The sequence below is a fragment of the Chlorocebus sabaeus genome, chromosome 9 (genome assembly GCF_047675955.1).
Source record: "Chlorocebus sabaeus isolate Y175 chromosome 9, mChlSab1.0.hap1, whole genome shotgun sequence".
Classification (NCBI taxonomy): Eukaryota; Metazoa; Chordata; class Mammalia; order Primates; family Cercopithecidae; genus Chlorocebus; species Chlorocebus sabaeus.
This window is the reverse complement of record NC_132912.1, coordinates 17,985,957-18,007,430: the sequence shown is the minus strand read 5'-3', so window position 1 is coordinate 18,007,430 and position 21,474 is coordinate 17,985,957. Positions and strand designations below refer to the sequence as shown.

The 21,474-nt window shown below is 38.6% G+C and overlaps 1 protein-coding gene across 1 annotated transcript in view; it reads right to left on the bottom strand.

The window, feature by feature from the left end:
- Positions 1–21,474, bottom strand: part of MRC1 (mannose receptor C-type 1) — a 98,308-nt gene that overhangs the window by 15,311 nt on the left and 61,523 nt on the right. Inside the window, exons 15-22 of the mRNA XM_008002410.3 lie at positions 20,653–20,797; positions 19,002–19,043; positions 17,558–17,721; positions 14,771–14,838; positions 12,898–12,998; positions 12,054–12,199; positions 11,539–11,653; positions 6,861–7,027 (exon numbers count right to left, since the gene is read on the bottom strand). Of these exons, the coding sequence (XP_008000601.3) occupies positions 6,861–7,027; positions 11,539–11,653; positions 12,054–12,199; positions 12,898–12,998; positions 14,771–14,838; positions 17,558–17,721; positions 19,002–19,043; positions 20,653–20,797 (948 nt within the window). The remainder of the gene's footprint in view (positions 1–6,860; positions 7,028–11,538; positions 11,654–12,053; positions 12,200–12,897; positions 12,999–14,770; positions 14,839–17,557; positions 17,722–19,001; positions 19,044–20,652; positions 20,798–21,474) is intronic.

The window sequence follows — 21,474 nt, the reverse complement described above, 5'->3', positions numbered from 1 at the left end:
CAATCCTGGCTTACTGCAACCTCTGCCTCCTGGGTTCAAGCAATTCTCCTGCCTCAGCCTCCCAAGTAGCTGGGATTACCATTGTATGCCACCATGCCCAGCTAATTTTTGTACGTTTAGTAGAGATGGGGTTTCATCATGTTGGCCAGGATGGTCTTGATCTCTTGACTTCATGAACTACCCACCTCGGCCTCCCAAAGTGCTGGGATTACAGGCATGAGTCACCACACCTGGCCAGTTATCTTCTATTTATGGTGACTATATCAATTTTCTACTCTCTCCTAAAAAGAAGTTTTCTTTTAAAGTAAACTTAAGCAAAAAAACAAAAAACAAAAAACAAAACAAAAAGGAGTACACTTAAAGAAAATGTTGAGGACTTTAAGTTTCTACTTTGATATATAAGGAATTTGGAAGCTGTCACTCCCATCCACAATGCAAGAAAAAGGCTAGAAAAGCTGAAAATCAACAACTTCTTTTAAATGCATTGGAAAATGGAGGTAACAAGACAAACAGCTGCCCCCCAAATTGGAGAAACAGACTGATGGATACAGGGAATCAGAACTGACCAGAGCAGAAGCCCAGGAGCAGAAAACGGGAACCAGTATTGAGGTAGGAGATACTAAATGTCATTGACACATTGCTGGAAGTTCAGTGTGGACAAGTTTGAAAATTAAAAACTATTGGCAGAGGAGTACATGGGGAGGCAGTCCTAGGGAGATTCCAGAGTTTTGTGAGTTTTCCTTCCAGGAGCCCTACCAGATTCTTACAGTGCAGACTGGAGAAAAATCTCTACTTGCTTCCAACAGGAGAGGTGGGAGAAGAGCCATTTTTAAATAGACAGAGCATTCATTCTGTTCTTAATAAGACCAGCACTCAAGAGAAACAACTTTACCCGTGCTTAACTGACTGTGGTTTCACCACATTAACTAACCTAGGAGAAAAGAAATACTCAACTCCAGCCTCTCTAGCTTTCCTGTCTCACCCAAAAGGAAAAAACAACAAAACAAAACTGAGAAGCACTTTTGAAGGTCACAGCACAGATTCCCTAAAAGTCCGAGTCTCCATCCTAGGACTATGAAATACTTCCCCTCCCCAATATCTTACAGCCATATCCTTGGGGCTCCCGTATGACAGCAGGCAGATACAGCCGAAGAACTGTGCCTCTCTGACATTATTTAAGAAGTCTTTAGGAGAACCGAAACACAACAGGAGAGACAGAAACAAGGACACCAGAGATTTTAACCTCTGACACCTAAAGCGACAGCAAACAGCAAACACAGCCTAACTCGTAGCTAAATAAACACAAAACCTCACACTAAATGTCTATTTACCTCTGTTCCCTTTATCCACTACATCAACAGTTCCCAACCTTTTTGGCACCAGGGACCAGTTTCATGGAAGACAAACTTTCCACGGACTGGGGTGGAGGGTGGTTTCCAGATGATTCAAGCACATTATGCTTATTGTGCACTTTATTGCTATTATTATTACATTGTAACATGTAATAAAATAATTGTATAACTCACCATCACGTAGAATCAGTGGGAGCCCTGAGCTTGTTTCCCTGGTCAATCTGGTCCCATCTGGGGGTGATGGGAGATGGTGACAGATCATCAGGCATTAGATTCTCATAGGGAGTATGCAACCTACATCCCGCGCATGCACAGTTCACAATAGGGTTCACGTTTCTAAGAGAATCTAATGCCGCTGCTGATCTGACAGGAGGCGGAACTCAGGCAGTGATGCGAGTAACGGGGAGTGGCTGTAAATACAGATGAAGCTTTGCTCACTCGCCTGCCGCTCACCTCCCGCTGTGAGGCTCAGTTCCTAACAGGTCATGGATTGGTACCCATCTGCGGCCCGTGGGTTGCAGACCCCTGCACTATAATATATACGCAGCTTTCAACATAAAAATATAAGACACACTAAAAGATTTTTTAAACAGACACACACAGTTTGAAGCGAAGAGCAAGCATAATAAGCAGACTCGGATGTGACAAAGATAGTGGAATTATCAAAAATTTAAACAACTATGAATAATATGCTAAGGACTCTAACGTAAAAAGTGGACAACAAGCAAGACTGGGTAGCTAACATAGGCAGAGAGATGAAAATGCTAAGAAAAAATCAAAAGGAAATTCTAGAAATCAAAAACACCTTAACAGAAATGAAGACTATCTCCGATAGGCTCACTGGCTGTGGCCCAGGAAACGAGAGAAAGGAACAGAAGAAGTATTATTTGAAGCAATAATGACTTAGAATTTCCCAAAATTAATGATTGACAGCAAATCACAGATCCAGGAAGCTCAGAGAACATCAGACAGGATAAATACTAAGATACGACATCTAGATACATAATACTCAAATGGCAGAAAATCAAAGATGAAGAGAAAATCTTGAAAGACGCCAGAGGAAAAAAAAACTCTTATCCATAAAGAAGCAAGGATAGTAATTACATTGGATTTCTTTTCAGAAACCATGCAAGCAAGAAGAGTGGAATGTAATATTTAAAGTGCTGAAAGAAAAAACCCACCAACCTAGAATTCTGTCTCCAGTGAAATTATCCTTAAGAAGTGAAAAGAAAACAAAGACTTTCTCAGACAAACAAACATTGAGAAAATTTGTTGCCTGTAAACTTAGCTTGAAGGAAATGTTAAAAGGAAAAAAGAAGGAAAATTATATATGTCAGAAACTCAGGTCTATATAAATAAATGAGCATTAGAGAAGAAATAAATGAAAGAAATACAGAATTTTTCATTTTCCTTATTCTGAATTCATCTAACAGATACCAGTTTGTTCAAACAACTGTAGTTGTTGTTAAACAACTATGAATAATATACTAAGGACTCTAATGTAAAAAGTGGACAACAATGTATTTGGTGACAATGTATTTGGTGATAATAGCTTATAGATAAGTGAAATAAATTATAGCAATGTTACATGGGAGAGGAGGAAGAAGTAGGAGATGCTTTCTTACATGCTATTTGAAAAAGGACTCGAATTAGTTGTAAATGTATACTGTAAACTCAAGAGCAACCACTAAAGAAAGTTTGTTTTTGTTTTTGTTTTAGGCCAAGAATGGTGGCTCGTGGCTGTAATCCCAGTACTTTGGGAGGCCAAGGTAGGAGGATTGCCTGAGCCCAAGAGTTTAAGATCAGCCTGGGTAACATAGAAAGACCTCATCTTTATTTATAATAAAAATAAAAAAGAAAAGAAAAAAGTTTTCTTAAAGTATAATTGGTATGCTAGGAGTGGAGAACAAATAAAATAATACAAAATATTGAAGTAAAACCAGAGAAGGCAAGAAAGAGTGGAAGACCAAAAAATGAAATACAGAATAAAAACAGAAAACAATAACAAATATGATAGGTGTTAACCCAGCTATATCAACAATCGTTTTAAATGTTAGTGGTCTAAATACACAAATTAACAGAGACTCATATCTTGGTACAAGAAATTCACTTTAAATATAAAGATACACATAAGTTAAAAGTGAAGAAAAATGGAGAAAGATACACTATACTAACACTAATCAAAAGAAAGCAGGACCAGCTGTATTAATTTCAGACAGAGTAGACTGTAGGGCAAGGAAAGTTACCAGAGGTAAAGAGGAACATTACATAATGATCCAGCGGACAATTCCCCACGAAGACATAACAGTCTGTATTGCACATGTGGCCAACAATAGAGCATCAGAATACATAAAGTGAGAACTGATAGAACTGCAAAGATAAATAGATAAATCCATGATTAGGATTGGAGACTTCAATACTCTTCTCTCAAAAATAGATCCAGCAGGCAAAAAATCAGTAAGAACATAATTAAACTGGATAGTACCATCAATCAAACAGATCTCATTGACATCTGTAAACTACTTCATCCAATAACAGTAGAATATATATTCTTCTCAAGATCACACGAAACATTCACCAAGATAGACCATATTCTGAGCCATAAAACATGCCTTAACAAATTTAAAAGAACAGAAAACACATAAACTATTCTCTAAGACCACAATGGAATTAAACCAGAAATCAGTAACAGTTGGAAAATTCCAAAATACCTAGAAATTAAAGAAAATGTTAAGTCAATAATAATACACTAATAGTGATACACAAAGACAACCAAAAAAGGTGACTGCAGTTTTTCTGAATGAAAGTACATAAGAGACGTGTCACTGTGAAGTCAACACATCTTTAACCCATCCCTTGAGCTACAGTGAATCACAGCCTACACTCCTACCATAGACATCTTGTCAACCTGCAGTGTCTTCATCCCGTGTGATACAACTATCAGGCAACCTGAAACTTACATTTCAAAAGTTCTCCAGTCACCCCATTTCCTTTCTTAACTATTTTTATCCCCCATTATCCTGGCTCAGAGTCTCTGATCCAGAAAACCTGTTACAATCCAAGCATGTTTCCACCACGAAACACATATTAAAAGTTCTCTCCCATTCTCCTTTTCTAACTATATTCATCTTCTCCATTTTAAAGTCCTGAAACTGTTTTTAAAAAACCATTGCCGGGAGCGGTGACTCATGCCTGTAATCCCAGCACTTTGGGAGGCCAAGGCGGGTCAGGAGTTGGAGACCGGTCTGGCCAATGTAGTGAAACCTCGTCTCTACTAACAATACAAAAAAATTAGCCAGGTGTGGTGGTGTGCTCCTGTAATCCCAGCTACTCATGAGGCTGGGGCAGGAGAATCACGTGAACCCGGGAGGCGGAGGTTGCAGTGAGGCGAGATCGCTTCATTGCACTTCAGCCGGGTGACAGTGTGAGACTCCATCTCAAAAAAATAAAATAAAATAAAAAGCATTATGTGTATTTTGATTCCATTTTTGTGAAATATAAACTTTATCTGTTTATATGCACTGCGAAAAAGTCTGGGAGAAAAATTCAACAAAAAATTAGCAGTGTTTTCTTTCTGAATTGGTGAGATTACAGATTTTGTTTGTTGGTTTGTTTTTATTGTTTCTGTCTTTCTTTATGTTCTAAAAACAACAAAAATGTGTATGATAATGAATGCTTTTGATTTACAAGAAATTCACCTCTCATCCATTAAATCTGTCTAAGCAAATACCGTCTCGCTCCATTCTACTTTCACTTCTTCAGTAAGTCTTCAGCCCTCACTGGTGTCATGAAAATGAAAGAATTTCTCCACAGAAAGTCATTTACCCATCACCAGTTATTTTTTATCTAGAGTAGTAAAAGCAAGTTTATTCAAGAAGTAAAGAAACAAAAGAATGGCTACTTCACAGACAGAGCAACCTACGGGCTGCTGTCTGGCTCCATCACCAAAATGTATCCACCTGGCAAATAGCTACCAAATTATTAATGGTCATAAAAATGCCACGTTGAGCAGGTCATTTTTCTTTTTTTTTTTTTTTTTTTTTTGCTTATTCGACAAAGTCCAAACTCCATCATAGGGCATCTACATTTCTCTAAATTCTACTTTCCACCTTTTGTAGCTTACTCTGACTTCTTTTTCTGCATAAAACTCCTGCTACATTCAAAGCCATTTACTCCATTTGCCCAAACACATCATGTATCTCTTGCTTGAAGACTGCCCACCTTGACCATCTAACATGGCCTTTTCATCCTTTTGCTAAGTTCCCCTGATTATTATGTTTTAAATTTCTTGAAACAAAAACCCAGATGGGCGTGGTCGCTCATGCCTGTATTCCCAGCACTTTGGGAGGCCAAGGCAGGTGGATCACTTGAGGTCAGGAGTTGGAGACCACCCTGGCCAATATGGTAAAGGCCCTTCTTTACTAATATTGCAAAACTTAGTCAGTCGTGGTGGGGGACACCTGTAATCCCAGCTACTTGGGAGGCTGAGGCAGGAGAATCTTTGAACCTGGGAGGTAGAGATTGCAGTGAGCCGAGATCATGCCACTGCACTCCAGCCTGGGCAACGGGGTGAGAGACTGAGAAAGTGAAAGAGAAATAGGGAAAAAGAGAGAGAGAGAGAGAGAGGGAGAGAGAGAGGGAGAGGGAGAGGGAGGGAGGGAGGGAGGGAGGGAGGAAGGACCCATAGCTGATTCTTTTTCATATTTCTTTCCTCCATCATGGACAAAGACAGTGTCCAGCACATAGGACACCACAGATGTGTGTCACCTGATTAAGTCACCACCTTCCACAGTGAGTTTGTTTCCTCTTAGCTGCTACAGTGTTTATAGCTGATCCTGTCATTAGACATGTTCATTTCTTTCCTATCTTCCTTCTTATATAAGACTTGTGGTCTAGTTTAAGTGTACACACTTTTAAGGTAAAAACAAAATCTTACATTTCATCACACATTTTACAATCCCTAACATGGTGTTGATGTTGATAAGTTGGTTGTTCAATTATATAAGAAAAAAAGTAGTAAAATAAAGTAGCAATCTGTCTACCAGGTTGGTGTACAAAAGCATCTGGCACATAATAAGCAGTCTACAAATATTAGCTCATGATCATGATGGTGATGATGATGGATGATGATGATGTGATCTTTAGAAGCAGTAGTAGCTTCCAGGCCTACACTCCAACTACTACAGCAGCTGCAAGGGATAAGGGGAAGGTGACACAAAGAAAGCTGATAACTCTAGGTTGAAGTGTTTCTTTTGACTGCAAGTTAGGCTTAGAAAGGAACTGGGTTTCCTGACCCCTCACTATCGCCACTTCCCCAAGCTAAAGATTTTTTAACTGAATATATACTCCCTCCCTCCAAGTCAGCTCAGTCTGAGATAGGTAAAATCTGCAAGCATGGACCAGACCAAGGAGTATTCTGGTAGATTCCTAAATGGAAGAGTAATCAATAGATGATAACCCTATGCAAGCTGATGGTGTGTAGAGAGGTGACCTGAATCTGATATTTACATCTTCATAAGAAAGACTGCTTCTTCTTCCACCGGGGTAACCTTTCCCCCAGTTTGTGTAATGAACTCCTCGTCCATCCGTCCAAAGGAACGTGTGTTCTGAATTGACATCATTCAGCCCAGTCCAGGCACTGAAAGTGGAGTCCTTCATGTGATAGGTAAGAAATGCTGAAAGAAAATTTCATGAAATAATTTTAAACTTTGAGGGTTAATACTCAAAATATGGAAAATATTCAAAATATATGAATTTCAAAATACTGAGCATGTGATTTGTGTCACTGTTACTTAAAAACACTTACCATGAACACACGAACATTCTAATATCAGCATTGTGTTATCACTTGAGCTTTGGACTTTGAAAAGTTTCATACAATAAAAGTCTAGGTTTTATCTAGGCCACTGAAGACAGTTGTGCAAGTTGCACCCTGCCCGAGGGCTCCATTCTGTGCACCCTTATCTGGGTTGTGACTGCCTACAGCCACAACTTTTTCTAATTCATAAAAAGTCACCATATGGATTAGTGGCTGTCCTGACTCTGTAAATAAGATAATCTGATTTACATAATAACTACGGGACAAAGGACTCTTAACCCAGACAGTTCTGAAAAAATAAAAACTGTCAAAACAAGAATCATTAGACTGTTGATATGATTTGGCTCTGTTTCCTCACCCAAATCTCACCTGCAATTGTCATAATTCCCACATATTAAGAGTGGGACTAGGTGAAGGTAACTGAATCATGGGGGATGTTTCTCCCATTCTGTTCTCATGATAGTGAATGAGATGAGTTCTTACAAGAGCTGATGGTTTTATCTTTTAACGCTTTGCTTTGTGCTTCTCTGTCCTGCCACCATGTGAAGAAGGACGTGTTTGCTTCCCCTTCCACCATGATTGTAAATTTCCTGAGGCCTCCCCAGCTACGTGGAAGTGTGAGTCCATTAAACCTCTTTCCTTTATAAATTACCCAGTTTTGGGCAGCTCTTTACAGTAGTGTGAGGAGAGACTAACACAGCTGTCAAATTCTCAGTATCTCAGATTGCCAAACCAAAAGTTTCCCAATTGAGATTCTTCCTGGGGAGGTGGGGTAGAAATCCCTGGAGATCAATTGTCCATCTACTCGGTGTGCTTGGATCCAGGGGACCATCCTGATGCTAAAACGCTCATATCAGGGGCTGGGGATGGTGGCTGGTGCCTGTAATCCTAGTGCTTTGGGAGGCAGAGACAGGAAGACTGCTTGAGGCCAGGAGTTCAACATCAGCCTGGGCAACATGGTGACACCCTGTCTCTACAAAGAAATACAAAAATTAACAAAGCATCGGTGGTGTGCACCTGTAGTCCCAGCTTTTCAAAAGGCTGAGGCAGGAGGATTGCTTGAGCCCAGGAGGTTGAGGCTGCAGACAGCCATGGTTGTGCCACTGCACTTCAGCCTGGGCAACAAAGGGAGACCCCATCTCTACACAAATCAATCAATAATAAAGTGCTCACATCACTGGATGATACTATAGAATATGGCTTCTTGCTTATCAATTCTGTGACCAAGCAGATGGTGGCAAACATCCAAGAGACATAAAAGGTTGAATTGTACAAGTGTCCCTCCCCTTCCCTCAGCCCACCACCAGACCTCCCATGGCAGCTGCCATCTGGGGCCAGAACCACCACCTGAGCCATTACCTCCTAGACCGACAAATACCTACTCTACTAAACAACAATTTGCAAACATTTACACTTAAACACGTCTCCTGAATGTAAATAGGAAATAGAATGACTAAGTACTCAGGGTTACTAATAGAAAATACAAAATAGAAATCTGCAGAGATGTAATTATCTGTGTATTCATGAACAAACAACTTCATGGAATTTCAAGCAATTCCATTGCTATACGCTTACTCTTTCTGCAGAGTAGAAGAGGCAGCTACCATCTCACTCAGAGACTTCTATTTTTCTCAATTAACTAAAGATTTTTTTTTTAAATTCTTCCAACTTTTTCAGAAAAGAAAAAAGAGCATAAGTACAGCTAGATATGGTGGCTCACACCTGTAATCTCAACAATTTGGGAGGCCAAGGTGGGAGGATCACTTGAGGTCAGAAGTTTAAGGCCAGCCTGGGCAACATAGAAAGACCCTCTCTCTACAAAAAAAAATTTAAAAATTAGCCAGGTATGATGGTGCACACCTGTAGTCCCAGCTACTTTGGAGGCTGAGACATGAGGATTACTTGAGCCCAGGAGTTGGAGGCTGTAGTGAGCTATAATCACATCAATGCTCTCCAGCCTGGGTGATCGAGTGAGACCCTGTCTCTAAGAAGAAAAGAGCATGGGTAGATAGTTGTTTTGGTTTTGTTTTGTTTTCCAAATAAGACCATAACTTTTGCCTCATCCCCAGCTTGAAATGAAACATGGAAAAGCTCTACCTGCCAAGATTCAGCACTTTTTTCTGCCAACAACCACAATAAGAATTCAACGACGTGTGCCTGTTTTGCCAGGAATAATGTTATTTTATCTGAAAATTGTTTCCTTCTGCACATCTCTATTATCCAGTTTCAATTTCATTGTGCCAGGAATCAGCACTTTGTGGCTAACAGGGGAAATCAATTATTGTGTTTCTCTGCTGGGTAGCTAAGCCCAAAATGGGGTAGGCCAGTTGGAGAAATGTGAATGTTATGTTCTTGTACTGTGTGCTTTGGTTTGACCCTTTTCTTTCAGTGCCTGACAAATTGCTCAACTTGTCAAACGTTCTCAGTGAAAGCTTGGTTGGGATTTATTGTACAATGGGTTCTCAGAGAGCACATGGCGGCATTCACAAAGCCAAATAAGACTTTTGAGAGAGCACCCTACATGTTTCTAGTGCCTTTCTTACTTCCTATGTTTTTCTTCTATTTTCTTTCTCGTACCATTTTTGAAATAAATGATTCTAGAAGTCAAAGAATCTCAGTACCAAAAGAGAGCTTACAGAATATTCAGTCCACAGGTCTCCTACCATGTCCTTATAAAGTTATACATACAACAAACAACTGTTGAGCATCTTCTGTACTGCATACCAGCTAACATACAGGATGCTCTAGCATCCATCTGAGTATCTTCCGGTGTGAGCATTTTCACAGCCCTTTAGAAACTTCACCTTCCTCACAAAGCAGTCTATCCGATCAATTCCGTAACAATGGCCCCTAACCCCTAATTTTGAGCCTAAATCTATTTTCCTGTGACTGTCGCTCGTTGGTTCCGGGTCTTGTATCTGAGGCGACACAGGGTGATCCTTCAAAATCCACATCCTCTCTTTTCCAAGTTGTATAACCTGAGAGTCTTTCAACCCTGACTCACTTGCAGTGATTTCCAAACCCTTCATCAGTTTAGTCTGAATCTCCTGCAGTTGGTCAAAACCCTCCTTAAAGGGCAAGTCACGGCCGGGTGCGGTGGCTCACGCCTGTAATCCCAGCACTTTGAGAGGCCGAGACGGGCGGATCACGAGGTCAGGAGATCGAGACCATCCTGGCTAACATGGTGAAACCCCGTCTCTACTAAAAATACAAAAAACTAGCCAGGCGAGGTGGCGGGCGCCTGTAGTCCCAGCTACTCGGAAGGCTGAGGCAGGGGAATGGCGTAAACCCGGGAGGCGGAGGTTGCAGTGAGCTGAGATCCGGCCACTGCACTCCAGCCCGGGCGACAGAGTGAGACTCCGTCTCAAAAAAAAAAAAAAAAAAAAAAAAAAAAAGGGCAAGTCACAATTTAACCTAATACCTATTTCAGTGGATGCCTCCACAGAAAGATCAGGTACAAATGGTGGGTACCTTTCTTTTGATGACAATATCATGATTTTTCCATCTGCTCTAAAAATATGGTGAATATTCTCCTTCATAGTTCTTGCTTATTTTCATGTTTTATCAAAAAGTGTTTCAAAGCCAGGTATGGTGGCTCACACTTGTAATCCTAACACTTTGGGAGGCTGAAGTGGGAGTTTAAGGCCAGCCTGGGCAACATAGTGAGACTCTATCTCTACAAAACAACAACAACAACGACAACAACAACAACAAAAACTTAAAAAAAAATTAGCCGAGCATTATGACTCAGGCCTGCCCTAGCTACCCAGGAGGCTGAGGCAAGAGGATTGCTTGAGCTTAGGAGTTCGAGGCTGCAGTGAGTTATAATCCTGGGCAACAGAGTAAGATCTTGTTTCAAAAAAAAAATCGAAATTTGTTCAAAGTTCATATTTAAAATATCAATTGTGTTGCATTACAAGTTATATGATCAAGTGACTAGAAAAGCAACAAATGGGAAAGCAGCAATTTTGCATCTTATTACCAGAAGTACTCTTCTTTGACTCTTTGGGAGCAAACTGATTTGGTAGAAAGTTGGACAAGCCTAGGTTTCATTCCCAGCTCTACTGCTTAACAGGCAAGCTCCTTCACTCAAAGCTGTCTATGCACCATTTCCCCACTCACAAAATGGGGTTATAATACCTGCTTCTTAGAGTTGTGATGACTTTATATAAGGACTTTATATAAAATAAACAGCTTAATATGCACTATAATTGAATAAAATGGTTTTCAATAAGCATTTGATTTTTTCCACTTTCTTAGCTTTTACACTGGAAAACCAAAAAGTCATTTACTGTCAGCGATATTTTACCATTTTGCAGTCAAAATTCCATATTTAAATGCACAACTAATTGCAAAATGGCCGCATACCTTGCTCTTTTTCATTTTGTATGGAGACCAGATTCCCTCCAAAGCCTATACAAGCTTTTCGTGCCTCTTGCCAAGTTTTTCTTTCCTCTTCAACAAATCCAAAGATTTTGAAACACTGGGATGGAAGGGGGGGGCAGAAAAAAAAAAAGAAAAACCATGGGGGTTAACTAAAGATGATCAACTTTGCTCTACCAAAAGCTAAATTATTCATGAAGATTATAGCTAAATCAGAAATTTCTCACCACCAACTAGAGATTTAAAAAACTGTTAGTTTTATGACCCACTCACTTTCTTTGCAAAGTTTTATTCTCCCTCGGGAGAAAGGGTACATCAATGTGGGTAATATCTCCAGTATGCTCTCAATTTCCATAGAGAGTTTGCCATGCAAATCTTCACCTAGTCTTGCCAAAAATTTTCTAAAGTGATGAGGCTAGCAAAAGTTAACTTTGAGCTGAAAGATTTGCGTCACTCTCCATACTGATCAGTGCCAAGATTGCAACTAATTCTCCTAGTACCTTGTTGTTGTAGAAATTCCAACCTTCCTTGCACCCTGATGGGACCGAGGGTTTCGTAGGCATAACCGTGGTAGCATTGATACTACTGTTATGTCGCTGGCAAATGAAGGCATTTGGATAGCCACAGTTAATGTCATTCCAAAACCCTGGCAAAGAGAGAAATAGTTAAATTAGATTCACATGTTTATGTTTTAAAACATTATTTAAAAAAATATATTTATATTTTACAAGAATTCTCAAAACTTATTTAGACTGTAATCAAACTTGGCTTTTACATGTGACTAGAGGTATGCAAAATCCTTTTGCTGTTTTACTTAAACTAATAATAGTTCCACTTTATAGAGAGCATCCTATGAAGCAAACAGGTACTTGATGTTGCAGATATATTGCCTAAATGGTAATAGCTAATAATAATAACCTAACAATAGCAAACTTTGTATACACCAAGCATCTACATAGTATTTTAGATGTATGATTTCATTTCATCTTCTCAACAATTGATAGATTCTGTCATTATTCCCATTTTGCAGAATAATAAGGAGCCAGAGAGAAATAAAGGAGATAAATAAACAAATTCTGGATAATTTTTTTCAAATCAGAACATGAAAAAGTGGTTCCTAATTTGGGAAGAAGTGAGAAGATTAACTATGTCATTTACTAGTGTAAATGTTAAGCATCCATTCTCCTTATAAATTGAACTGCTATGTTGCTAAAATTAGAATTATCCTTTATTCTCTCTTCTTATCTTGCCTGACATAGCGCACAACTTGCTACTTTTAGTCTAGGCATGTGGCAAATGACACGCCATGCCACAAAGCAAATTCAACATGCATGACTTGCCTACCTGAATTTGAATACATGGTCACACAGTTTTCATCCTCATTTGCAAAATTGGGTTCACCTGTGGCCCAAGACACGTAATCCACTTTGCTTCCATCCATCCAACTGGAAAAGAAAATTCAGACATTTTGCAATGATCCAATCATTAGAATAATTGGATACAGGCCAGGAGCAGTGGCTCACACCTGTCATCCCAGCACTACAGGAGGCCAAGGCGGATGGATCACCTGAAGCCAGGAGTTTGAGACCAGCCTGACCAACATGGCAAAACTCCATCTCTACTAAAAATTAAAATTAAAAAAAAATTAGCCAGGCATCGTTGTGGGATCCTGTAATCCCGGCCATTCGGGAGGCTAAGGCAGGACAATCACTTGAACTGGGAGGCGGAGGCTGCAGCGAGTCAAGATCGCACCATTGCACTCCAGCCTGGGAAACAAGAATGAAACTTAGTCTCAAAAAAAAAAAAAAAAAAAAAAGATGTTGGCTACAGCCTACTGGTGGGGCAGGACAAGTCAACCCAGAATAGGGAGACCTCCAGAGAATGGCAGGAAAACCCCCAATGCCTGAGTATTTGGTGTGTTCCACGCATCGCACTCAGTAGTGGGAACCCTCATGCCATGTCCAGGCTGCCTTCTTTTCCCTCCCAGGAAGAAACCACCTTTAGTCGCAAAGTGGAGACCCTGATTACTCTGGAAGTGAGCCAGAGACAAAAATCCTCCCATCGTACTCCCCGGGCATGATTCCCACAAAACCAAACCACCCATGGAGAGGCAGAGCGTATAGAATTTCTCATTAGGCTCATTCTCTGATTCTCATGTTTACTCTAGTTTCTTGTAACGTAGGTGGCCTAAACTTATGTCTGCAAACTACAGAAATTCAGAGACTGTGAGAGCCAGAAGGGGACCAGTCATGAGATCATCAATTTGACTTTTTCACGTTAGAAATGATAAAATGACGTTCCTTGTCCAAAGGAAGATCCAACATTTGTACTCTTTAAAAATAATGACCCTGTGGGGTATGGTGGTGCATGTCTGTCATCCCAGCTACTTAGGAGGCTGAAATGGAAGGATTGCTTGAACCCAGGATTTCAAGGCTGCAGTGAGCTGTGATCAACCCATTGCACTCCAGCCTGGGCAACAGAGCGAGACCTGTCTCAAATAATAATAATAATAATAATAACAACAATAAGGACCTTGAATTTAGGTCTCTATTGCTCAAAGATGACAATAGCAGTCCCCTGGAATACATAAGGCTAAAAAAATCTGTACATGAGCCAGGAGGACATATCTGCCCTTCAAACTCTAGAGGATATATGTATTAATGTACAAGAAAAAAGAACTTCAATGTATTAATTTCCTCATGTCCCTACAGCTTTTTCTGGCCCCTATATGTAATAGAAAATGGGACAATCACTCTTTTAAAGGGAAAGTATTTCCTGCAATTTGAAAGTGTGCTTCAAAATAGTGCTGCTAACACAGGGAACAGGGCAATAGGAAAGGATACTGTGGTTCCCAGCAGCAAGGTTAGCAAGGTTCTCATCCCAGATGGGATTACAATGTTTTAAATAAGTTCAGTATTTGTATATGTCTAAAACAACTTTTTAGTAGATGATTTACTGACAGATGATGACATCTCAAAACAAAGAAAAGTGTAGTTTTGCACAACTGAATCCAATTTTGAGTTGTTTGTTTGGCATTTATAGTGCTGAAAATATTTAACAGAATTATTTTGAATTCTTTTTTGAAAGTTGCTATTTCAATAGAGAATGCTGTAGGATTTTAAAAAATGCATTCCACAAAGAAAAATCTCAAAATAACTCATAGGTTTCGGTCAGAACACTAACCCAAGCAGAGCTGTTTTCAGCTTGATTTACTTACGCAAACTTTTTATCCAAGCTGATCAATAAACCAATGAAATACGCGGACTGTGCATCATTTCTGTTTACCTGAAACAAGGAAGTTTACGTATAATTTAATTTAAAATCACACAATCGGCAAGTTCTGAAACAAAACATACATATTAATGAGGCAGCCTAATCGAAACCTTTTCTAGAGAGGAATTTCTACAGAAATGTAGGACATTCTATATGACGTTCTTCCTAGAAATAAAAAAAATATGCACACAATTTAATAATTTGAATTTGTAAAGCAAGAGTCTTTTCTTTGAAGCATAATCCTATAATCCTGACTGGCTACTTTGTTTTAAAGAATATCTTCAACAATGTAACTATTGTAGGCATTTAATATTATAGAGAATGATTTAAGGCATTTGCTTTACAAATTCAAGTTATTAAATTGTGTACAAATTTTTCTTTTTTATATAAAAAAGAATCATATATTAGATTTATTTTATACATATATGTTTATAATTTATCATATGTTTATAATATATGTTTATAATTATAAATGTAATAAATGTATATATGTAAAATAAATCTATATGTCAAATATATATACAAAATATATACATGAAAAATAGTCACCCTGTGGGAGATGGTGGTGCACACCTGTAGTCTCAGCTACTTGGAAGGCTGAGGTGAGAGAATTGATATGTATAATATAATACATATTATACATACATTACATGTATTTTCTATATATATTTTACATATAGATTTATTTTTTATATATTTATTTCATATCTTTTATTTAAATATTTATTTTTATACATATTTTATGTATATGTTACATATATATAATTGATATCTGCATATAAGCAAGGAGGATATATCTGTTCTTCAAACTTGGGAGAATGTGTGTATTCATGAGCAAGGAAAGGAACCCCAAAATGTATTAATTTCATTATAATGTGTTATTTCACTATATATAGATATATTTGATTTTCATATATATATTTGTGCAATATTAGAAAACATCTTGAGAATTTCAAAGCAAGCTATATCCACAAGATGATGGTAAGCCAGAGTATACTCTAGTACCTTTATAAATCAAACGCATTTTTATTATTTCAGTACTGTTCAACTTATTTTTTCCTGCTTCTCTCTGTTACCTCCTCTCTGGCAATGAGGCCATGAAGAATTTTAATCAGAAAGACACTGAACAAAGCACTCTTAGAAAAAATAAATTATAAAAATAAATTATACCTTCAGTGATAGGTATATTGATGGTATCACAATTTTGTTACAACCAAGAAAGATGATTATAATAAATAATCAAACTGTGTTATATGTTGGCCAACAATTTGGGCCAAGTAAGCCAGATTTTTAAATTAAAAATTAAGCTATATGATACACAAAGGGTCCAGGACTGATGTATAACAACTAGTTAAGAATTATAATCTTTGCAAATCAAATTAGTGAACTCAAAGCCAACAAATATGGATCCTCACAAAATCCAAGCTAAAAAATGGTTCTGGGACTGGGCACAGTGGTTCACGCCTGCAATCCCAGCAATTTGGGAGGCCAGGGCAGGCAGATCACTTAGGGTCAGGAGTTCAAGATCAGCTTGGCCAACATAGTGAAACTTTGTCTCTACTAAAAACACAAAAATTAGCCAGGCATGGTGGTATGCACCTGTAGTCCCAGCTGCTCGGAAGGCTGAAGCAGGAGAACTGCTTGAACCCAGTAGGCGGAGGTTGCAGTGAGCCAAGATCACACTACTGTGCTCCAGCCAGGGCAACAGAGCAAGACATTGTCTCAAAAACAAACAAACAAAAAAATTATTCTGAGTTCTGCAATTCTGCACTAAATATTTAAACAATAGGGCATAACTTGTGTTATGACCTCCTCCTCCTCCTGCATTTCCATCTTTACCTGGACCTTTGGAGGTGCAAATTCAGCACATAATTAGAAATTGTGCTAGGGGGTACCAATGGTAGACATTATGTTTATCATATGTCACTGTTCCATCCTTAAATCAATGATGCTCTATGAAAAAATGCTCAACATCACAAATTATCAGGGAAATGTAAATCAAAAATCACAATGTGACACCACCTTACTCCTGCAAGAATGGCTATAATTAAAAAATAAAAATATAATAGATGTTGGCATGGATGTGGTGAAAAGGAAACACTTTTACCTTGCTGGGGGGAATGTAAACTAGTACAGAAACTCTACAAAACAGTATGGAGACTCCTCAAAAAACTAAAAGTAGAAACACAATTTGATCCAGCAATCCCACTACTGGATATCTACCCAGAGGAAAATAAGTCATTATATGAAAAAGACATTTGCACACACGTTTTTAATATTGGCACAATTTGCAATCACAAAATTATGGAACCAGCCTAAATGCCCATCAGCCAATGAGTGGATAAAGAAAATGTGGTATATACATACTATGGAATACTACTCAGGAATGAAATGATGACATCTGCAGCAACTTGGATGGAATTGGAGACCATTTTTCTAAGTGAAGTAACTCAAGAATGGAAAACCAAACATCGTATATTCTCACTCATAAGTGGAAGCTAAGCTATGAGGATGCAAAGGCATAAGAATGATACAATGGACTTTGGGGACTCAGGGACAGGTAAGAGCGGGGTGAGGGATAAAAGACTACACATTCAGTAGAGTGTACGCTGCTCAGGTGACAGGTGTACCAAAATCTCAGAAGTCACCACTAAAGAACTTTTCCATACAATGAAACACCACCTGTTCCCCCCAAAACTGTTAACATTAAAAAATGTATTGATGCTCTTACATATTTCCATAGAAATTTCTTTTCACTTTCACTTTGAATAGAAACAAGATCACCAAAATTCCTCTTGCAAAACGCTCGTGCATTGTCCATGGTTTCCTTCTCTTTGCTGAAATAATACTGGTAGTCTTTGTAAATAACCCACCCATCTTCAGTGACTGGTGGATCTGAAAAGTTAACGAGAAAAGGCCATGAGTTTTACACAGACAAATTCAAAAATCTGGTGTGTGTAGCACGCAAAGGTGAAAGGGATAGAGCTGCTATATCAAGAGGCGTCTGCAACTCTGAGAGACCACAACAGCAGAATGTCCATGTCAAACACAGACATTTGAATCCTCAGCCAAAATATCCACTTTCTACCAACCCAGTAAAAAGGACCCATTTTGTATTCCCAGCTAAGTCCCATATGTCATTACCAGGTAAAAGAACTCTGGGTGTCACTTTCATTAATACGATAGCATAGCTGCGAGGATTCATATACAAGGCACCCATAATGTTCTAGATCAAAGGAGTGGGAACTATGAGAAAGCAGCTTTCACCCCAGTATAAGAAGGAAAAAAAAAAGCAAAACTTCTAATAGATGGACTTGGGTGCCTCAGGGTAGAAGCAAGGAATTCTCTTATCAAGTGGGCCCCTCAGGCTTTTTCCAACACATGGGGTTCCACAGTTCTGTGCTACAGTAGGTTGAATAAAAGCCCCCAACGATATCTAGTTCCTAACCCCTGGAACCTATGAATGTTAGCTTATATGGAAAATAGGACTCTATAGTCATGATTAAGTTAGGATCTTGAGAGATGGGAGGGTTATCCTGGATCATCTAGGTGGGCCCTAAATGTAATAACAAGTATCCTTATGCAGAGGGGCGGAGGGACATTTGACTAAAAGAGAAAGAGGCAATGTGATCACTGGAAGAAGATGCTACATTGCTGGTTTTGAAGGAGGAAGGGGCCATGAGCTGATGAGTTCACAGAATGCAGCTCTAGATGCTGGTTTATAAAGGCAAGGAAAGAGATTCTCCCTTAGAGCCCCTAACGGGAGCGTGGTCCTGCCAACATCTGGATTTTGGCCCAGTGAAATTGATTCCAGATTTCTGACTTCCAGAACTGTAAGGGAGTAACTGCGTGTTATTTTAAGCCACCAAGTTCCTGGTAACTGGTTACAGCAGCCAGTGGACACTAATATATGTGCTAAGGAAGAAGAACCCGGGACCTTGGAATTGATTCATGAACCCTTGAGGAACTGTATTAACATGCCTTATGTTTGTGCATATGAGCTTCTGTCTGGAGAGGAAGATCCAAACTTCCATTACATTCTCACTCATAGGTATTAAGGACTTCTGCCCTCTACCTTCCTAGGGCAAGTAATTTTTTCATTGAGGAAAAAAAAAAAAAAAAGAGGCCGGGAAAGGGTTATCAGTACAGGGATCAAAAAATAAGAAAACACCTACTGTCTTGAGGAGCTGGCGTTGGCTCAGGTTTTGGTGTTTGTCCTGTAAAACAAGAGCAAAGTAGAAATAAAGTGTACTTAAACTTCTGCTAATTACATTTCCTTCTATATTCACTATTTTCATGAGTCAATATTGCTAAAAACTTAGTTGTTCTCTTTTTTCCCTTCCCTTTCTTTCTCCAATTTGTACATCATGTTGTGGAGAGCAGAATGAAGGAAAAGAGAATTAGAAGTGAAGACTTAAACAAATCAGGTGCAATCAGAGCCACCAGAAAGTACAGCCACCACAGTTTTCAGGCACAAGTAGCGTCATATAAAGGAAAGGAAAAAAAAAAAAAAAAAAAAAAAAAAGAACATGAGTTTTAGAATCAGAAAGCCTAGCTTCAAATCCCAAGCCTGGGTTTCAATCATTTAGCCTTAATTTTGTCAACTCAATCAAATAGATTAGTTTGTGAAAACATGTGAGTTATTGGCAGGTAATAGCTGTTTAACAGATGTTCATTTTTCAGTCAGACATCTTATAATCTATGAAATTATTTATGATTTCATTAGTTGAAATGATTAAATATGAACTATTTGTTTATAAAATATTTATAAAATAGAAAATGTATTTTCTTTAAGAAAATCTGTTTTTCTTAAATGTATGATTTACTAAAAGTTAAATGAAATATTTTTCTTTCCAATTACTTAATGACATATCTGGATGTTGTTGAAAGCTGATAAAGGGACTCAGGTTACCTAGCTTTTGGGTTAATGAATTTAACATCTGCAAGAGTAGAGCTACAATAATGCAAAAAGGATACTAGCCATTGGTAGCTAAGAGACCGTTAAAGGACAATGGACCACCACTGACTACTTCTATTCTGGAAACTTTGAAAGCAGAAGGATGGAAAATAAACAAAGCAGTAAGGCATCTCCAGCTATAGAGCTGAAATGGTTGCCAAGATTCCCCAACAGCAGAGGGCAATGTGGTTCCATTTATCCATTTACAACGGAGGTATTGAGGTATATTTTGGTTTGAGGGTAAGTTTGTTTATTTGATGGTTGGTGTGTTGGTTTCTCTTAACATTAGAACTCGGATCCTCTGGCCTGTCTCGGATATGTAGAACTTTCTGAGTCCCAGATAATGACTGTCAGCATGCATATTGCTTGACCATCAATAACATGGTGGGGCTCATAGCATCAGAGGCCACTCCAGGGTGATTGTTCACTGTGTTGAACATTTATCTGAGAAATCAATATTTAGAATATTCAGACTTGGGGAAATGTTCCCCTATTTGATGATTAACGTAGGTTAGAAGGTGAAAATTCCAAAACGGAAGTTGCATTTGCATTATTCTGCTTACGGCGTAGGACACCCACAAAATTCTACTGCTATGGAACCTGGGCCAGGATCAGAGCTGCTCTTGGGAACTATTTGGGAGGATGTGACCCTTGCCCAGAACTCCTGGGTGGCCTTTTGATCTTCTCTGTTCCTTTGGCACATTTATCTGTGCTTACCAACTTCATGCTTATCCTATGCAATCATGGCCACTGACAGTTCCCTGATTCTGTTATTTTGTTTGTTTGCTTCTGCTAATAAAGGAAAGATACTGGGGTGTCAGGAGGTTAGTCTACCAAGCTGAGATAAAGGAGAGAAGAGCTGATCATACCTTTGTGTATCTGGCAAATCCAGTTGTTAAGGTGTTCACAATTAATATCATTCCAAGACATACTAGGGTCTCCTTTCAGCTCACCACAGTATTCAACATTTTGATAATTATTAGGTTCTCCATAAGCCCAGTTTTCATATGAAACCTATATTAGAAACATCAAACTATAACCATTAACCATTTGTATCAAGCCAATGCCAATCATTCATTCAAATAGAAAACGAAAGATATATTTGCATTGTTTTATCAATTTACTTTTTTTTCACAATAGCTTTGCTTTGAAAGCACAGTTTACAAACATGAGTAGAAAAGAAACAGCTTTCATCACATGGAAACTTGCGATGTTGAATAGCGTACACAATTGATTATTATAACATTTTCTTTACTCTTATTAAATAGAATGGATCCAAGGGCCACAAATGGGGGTTTATATATAGGAAAAACTCGGCAACAAAGTTCCACTTCTCAGTGTTGGGAGTTCCTAAATTTTACAACCCATTGGAAAGGATAATATTTCAGTGTGTTATTTGGAATTTTTCTCTTTATTAAATGTGTAGGATAAAGAAATAAAACTAATTCTGCTTGCAAAAGAAAAAGACCCAGAAAATATTGCTAACAGAGCTACTAAACTTTGCCAAAATGAACAGCAGAAACAAATGGAGGCCCTGGGTCTAGGACCTCTATGGAGTTTTCAGTGTGGAGTCATAACCCACAGGGTTTTGGACCAAGCACGGTGATGTGTTTTCCAGAGATGTAAATATAAAACCCAAATGTCAATGAAGCCATCAAATAAACCACCTCATTAAAGTTCCTTGAAAAGTT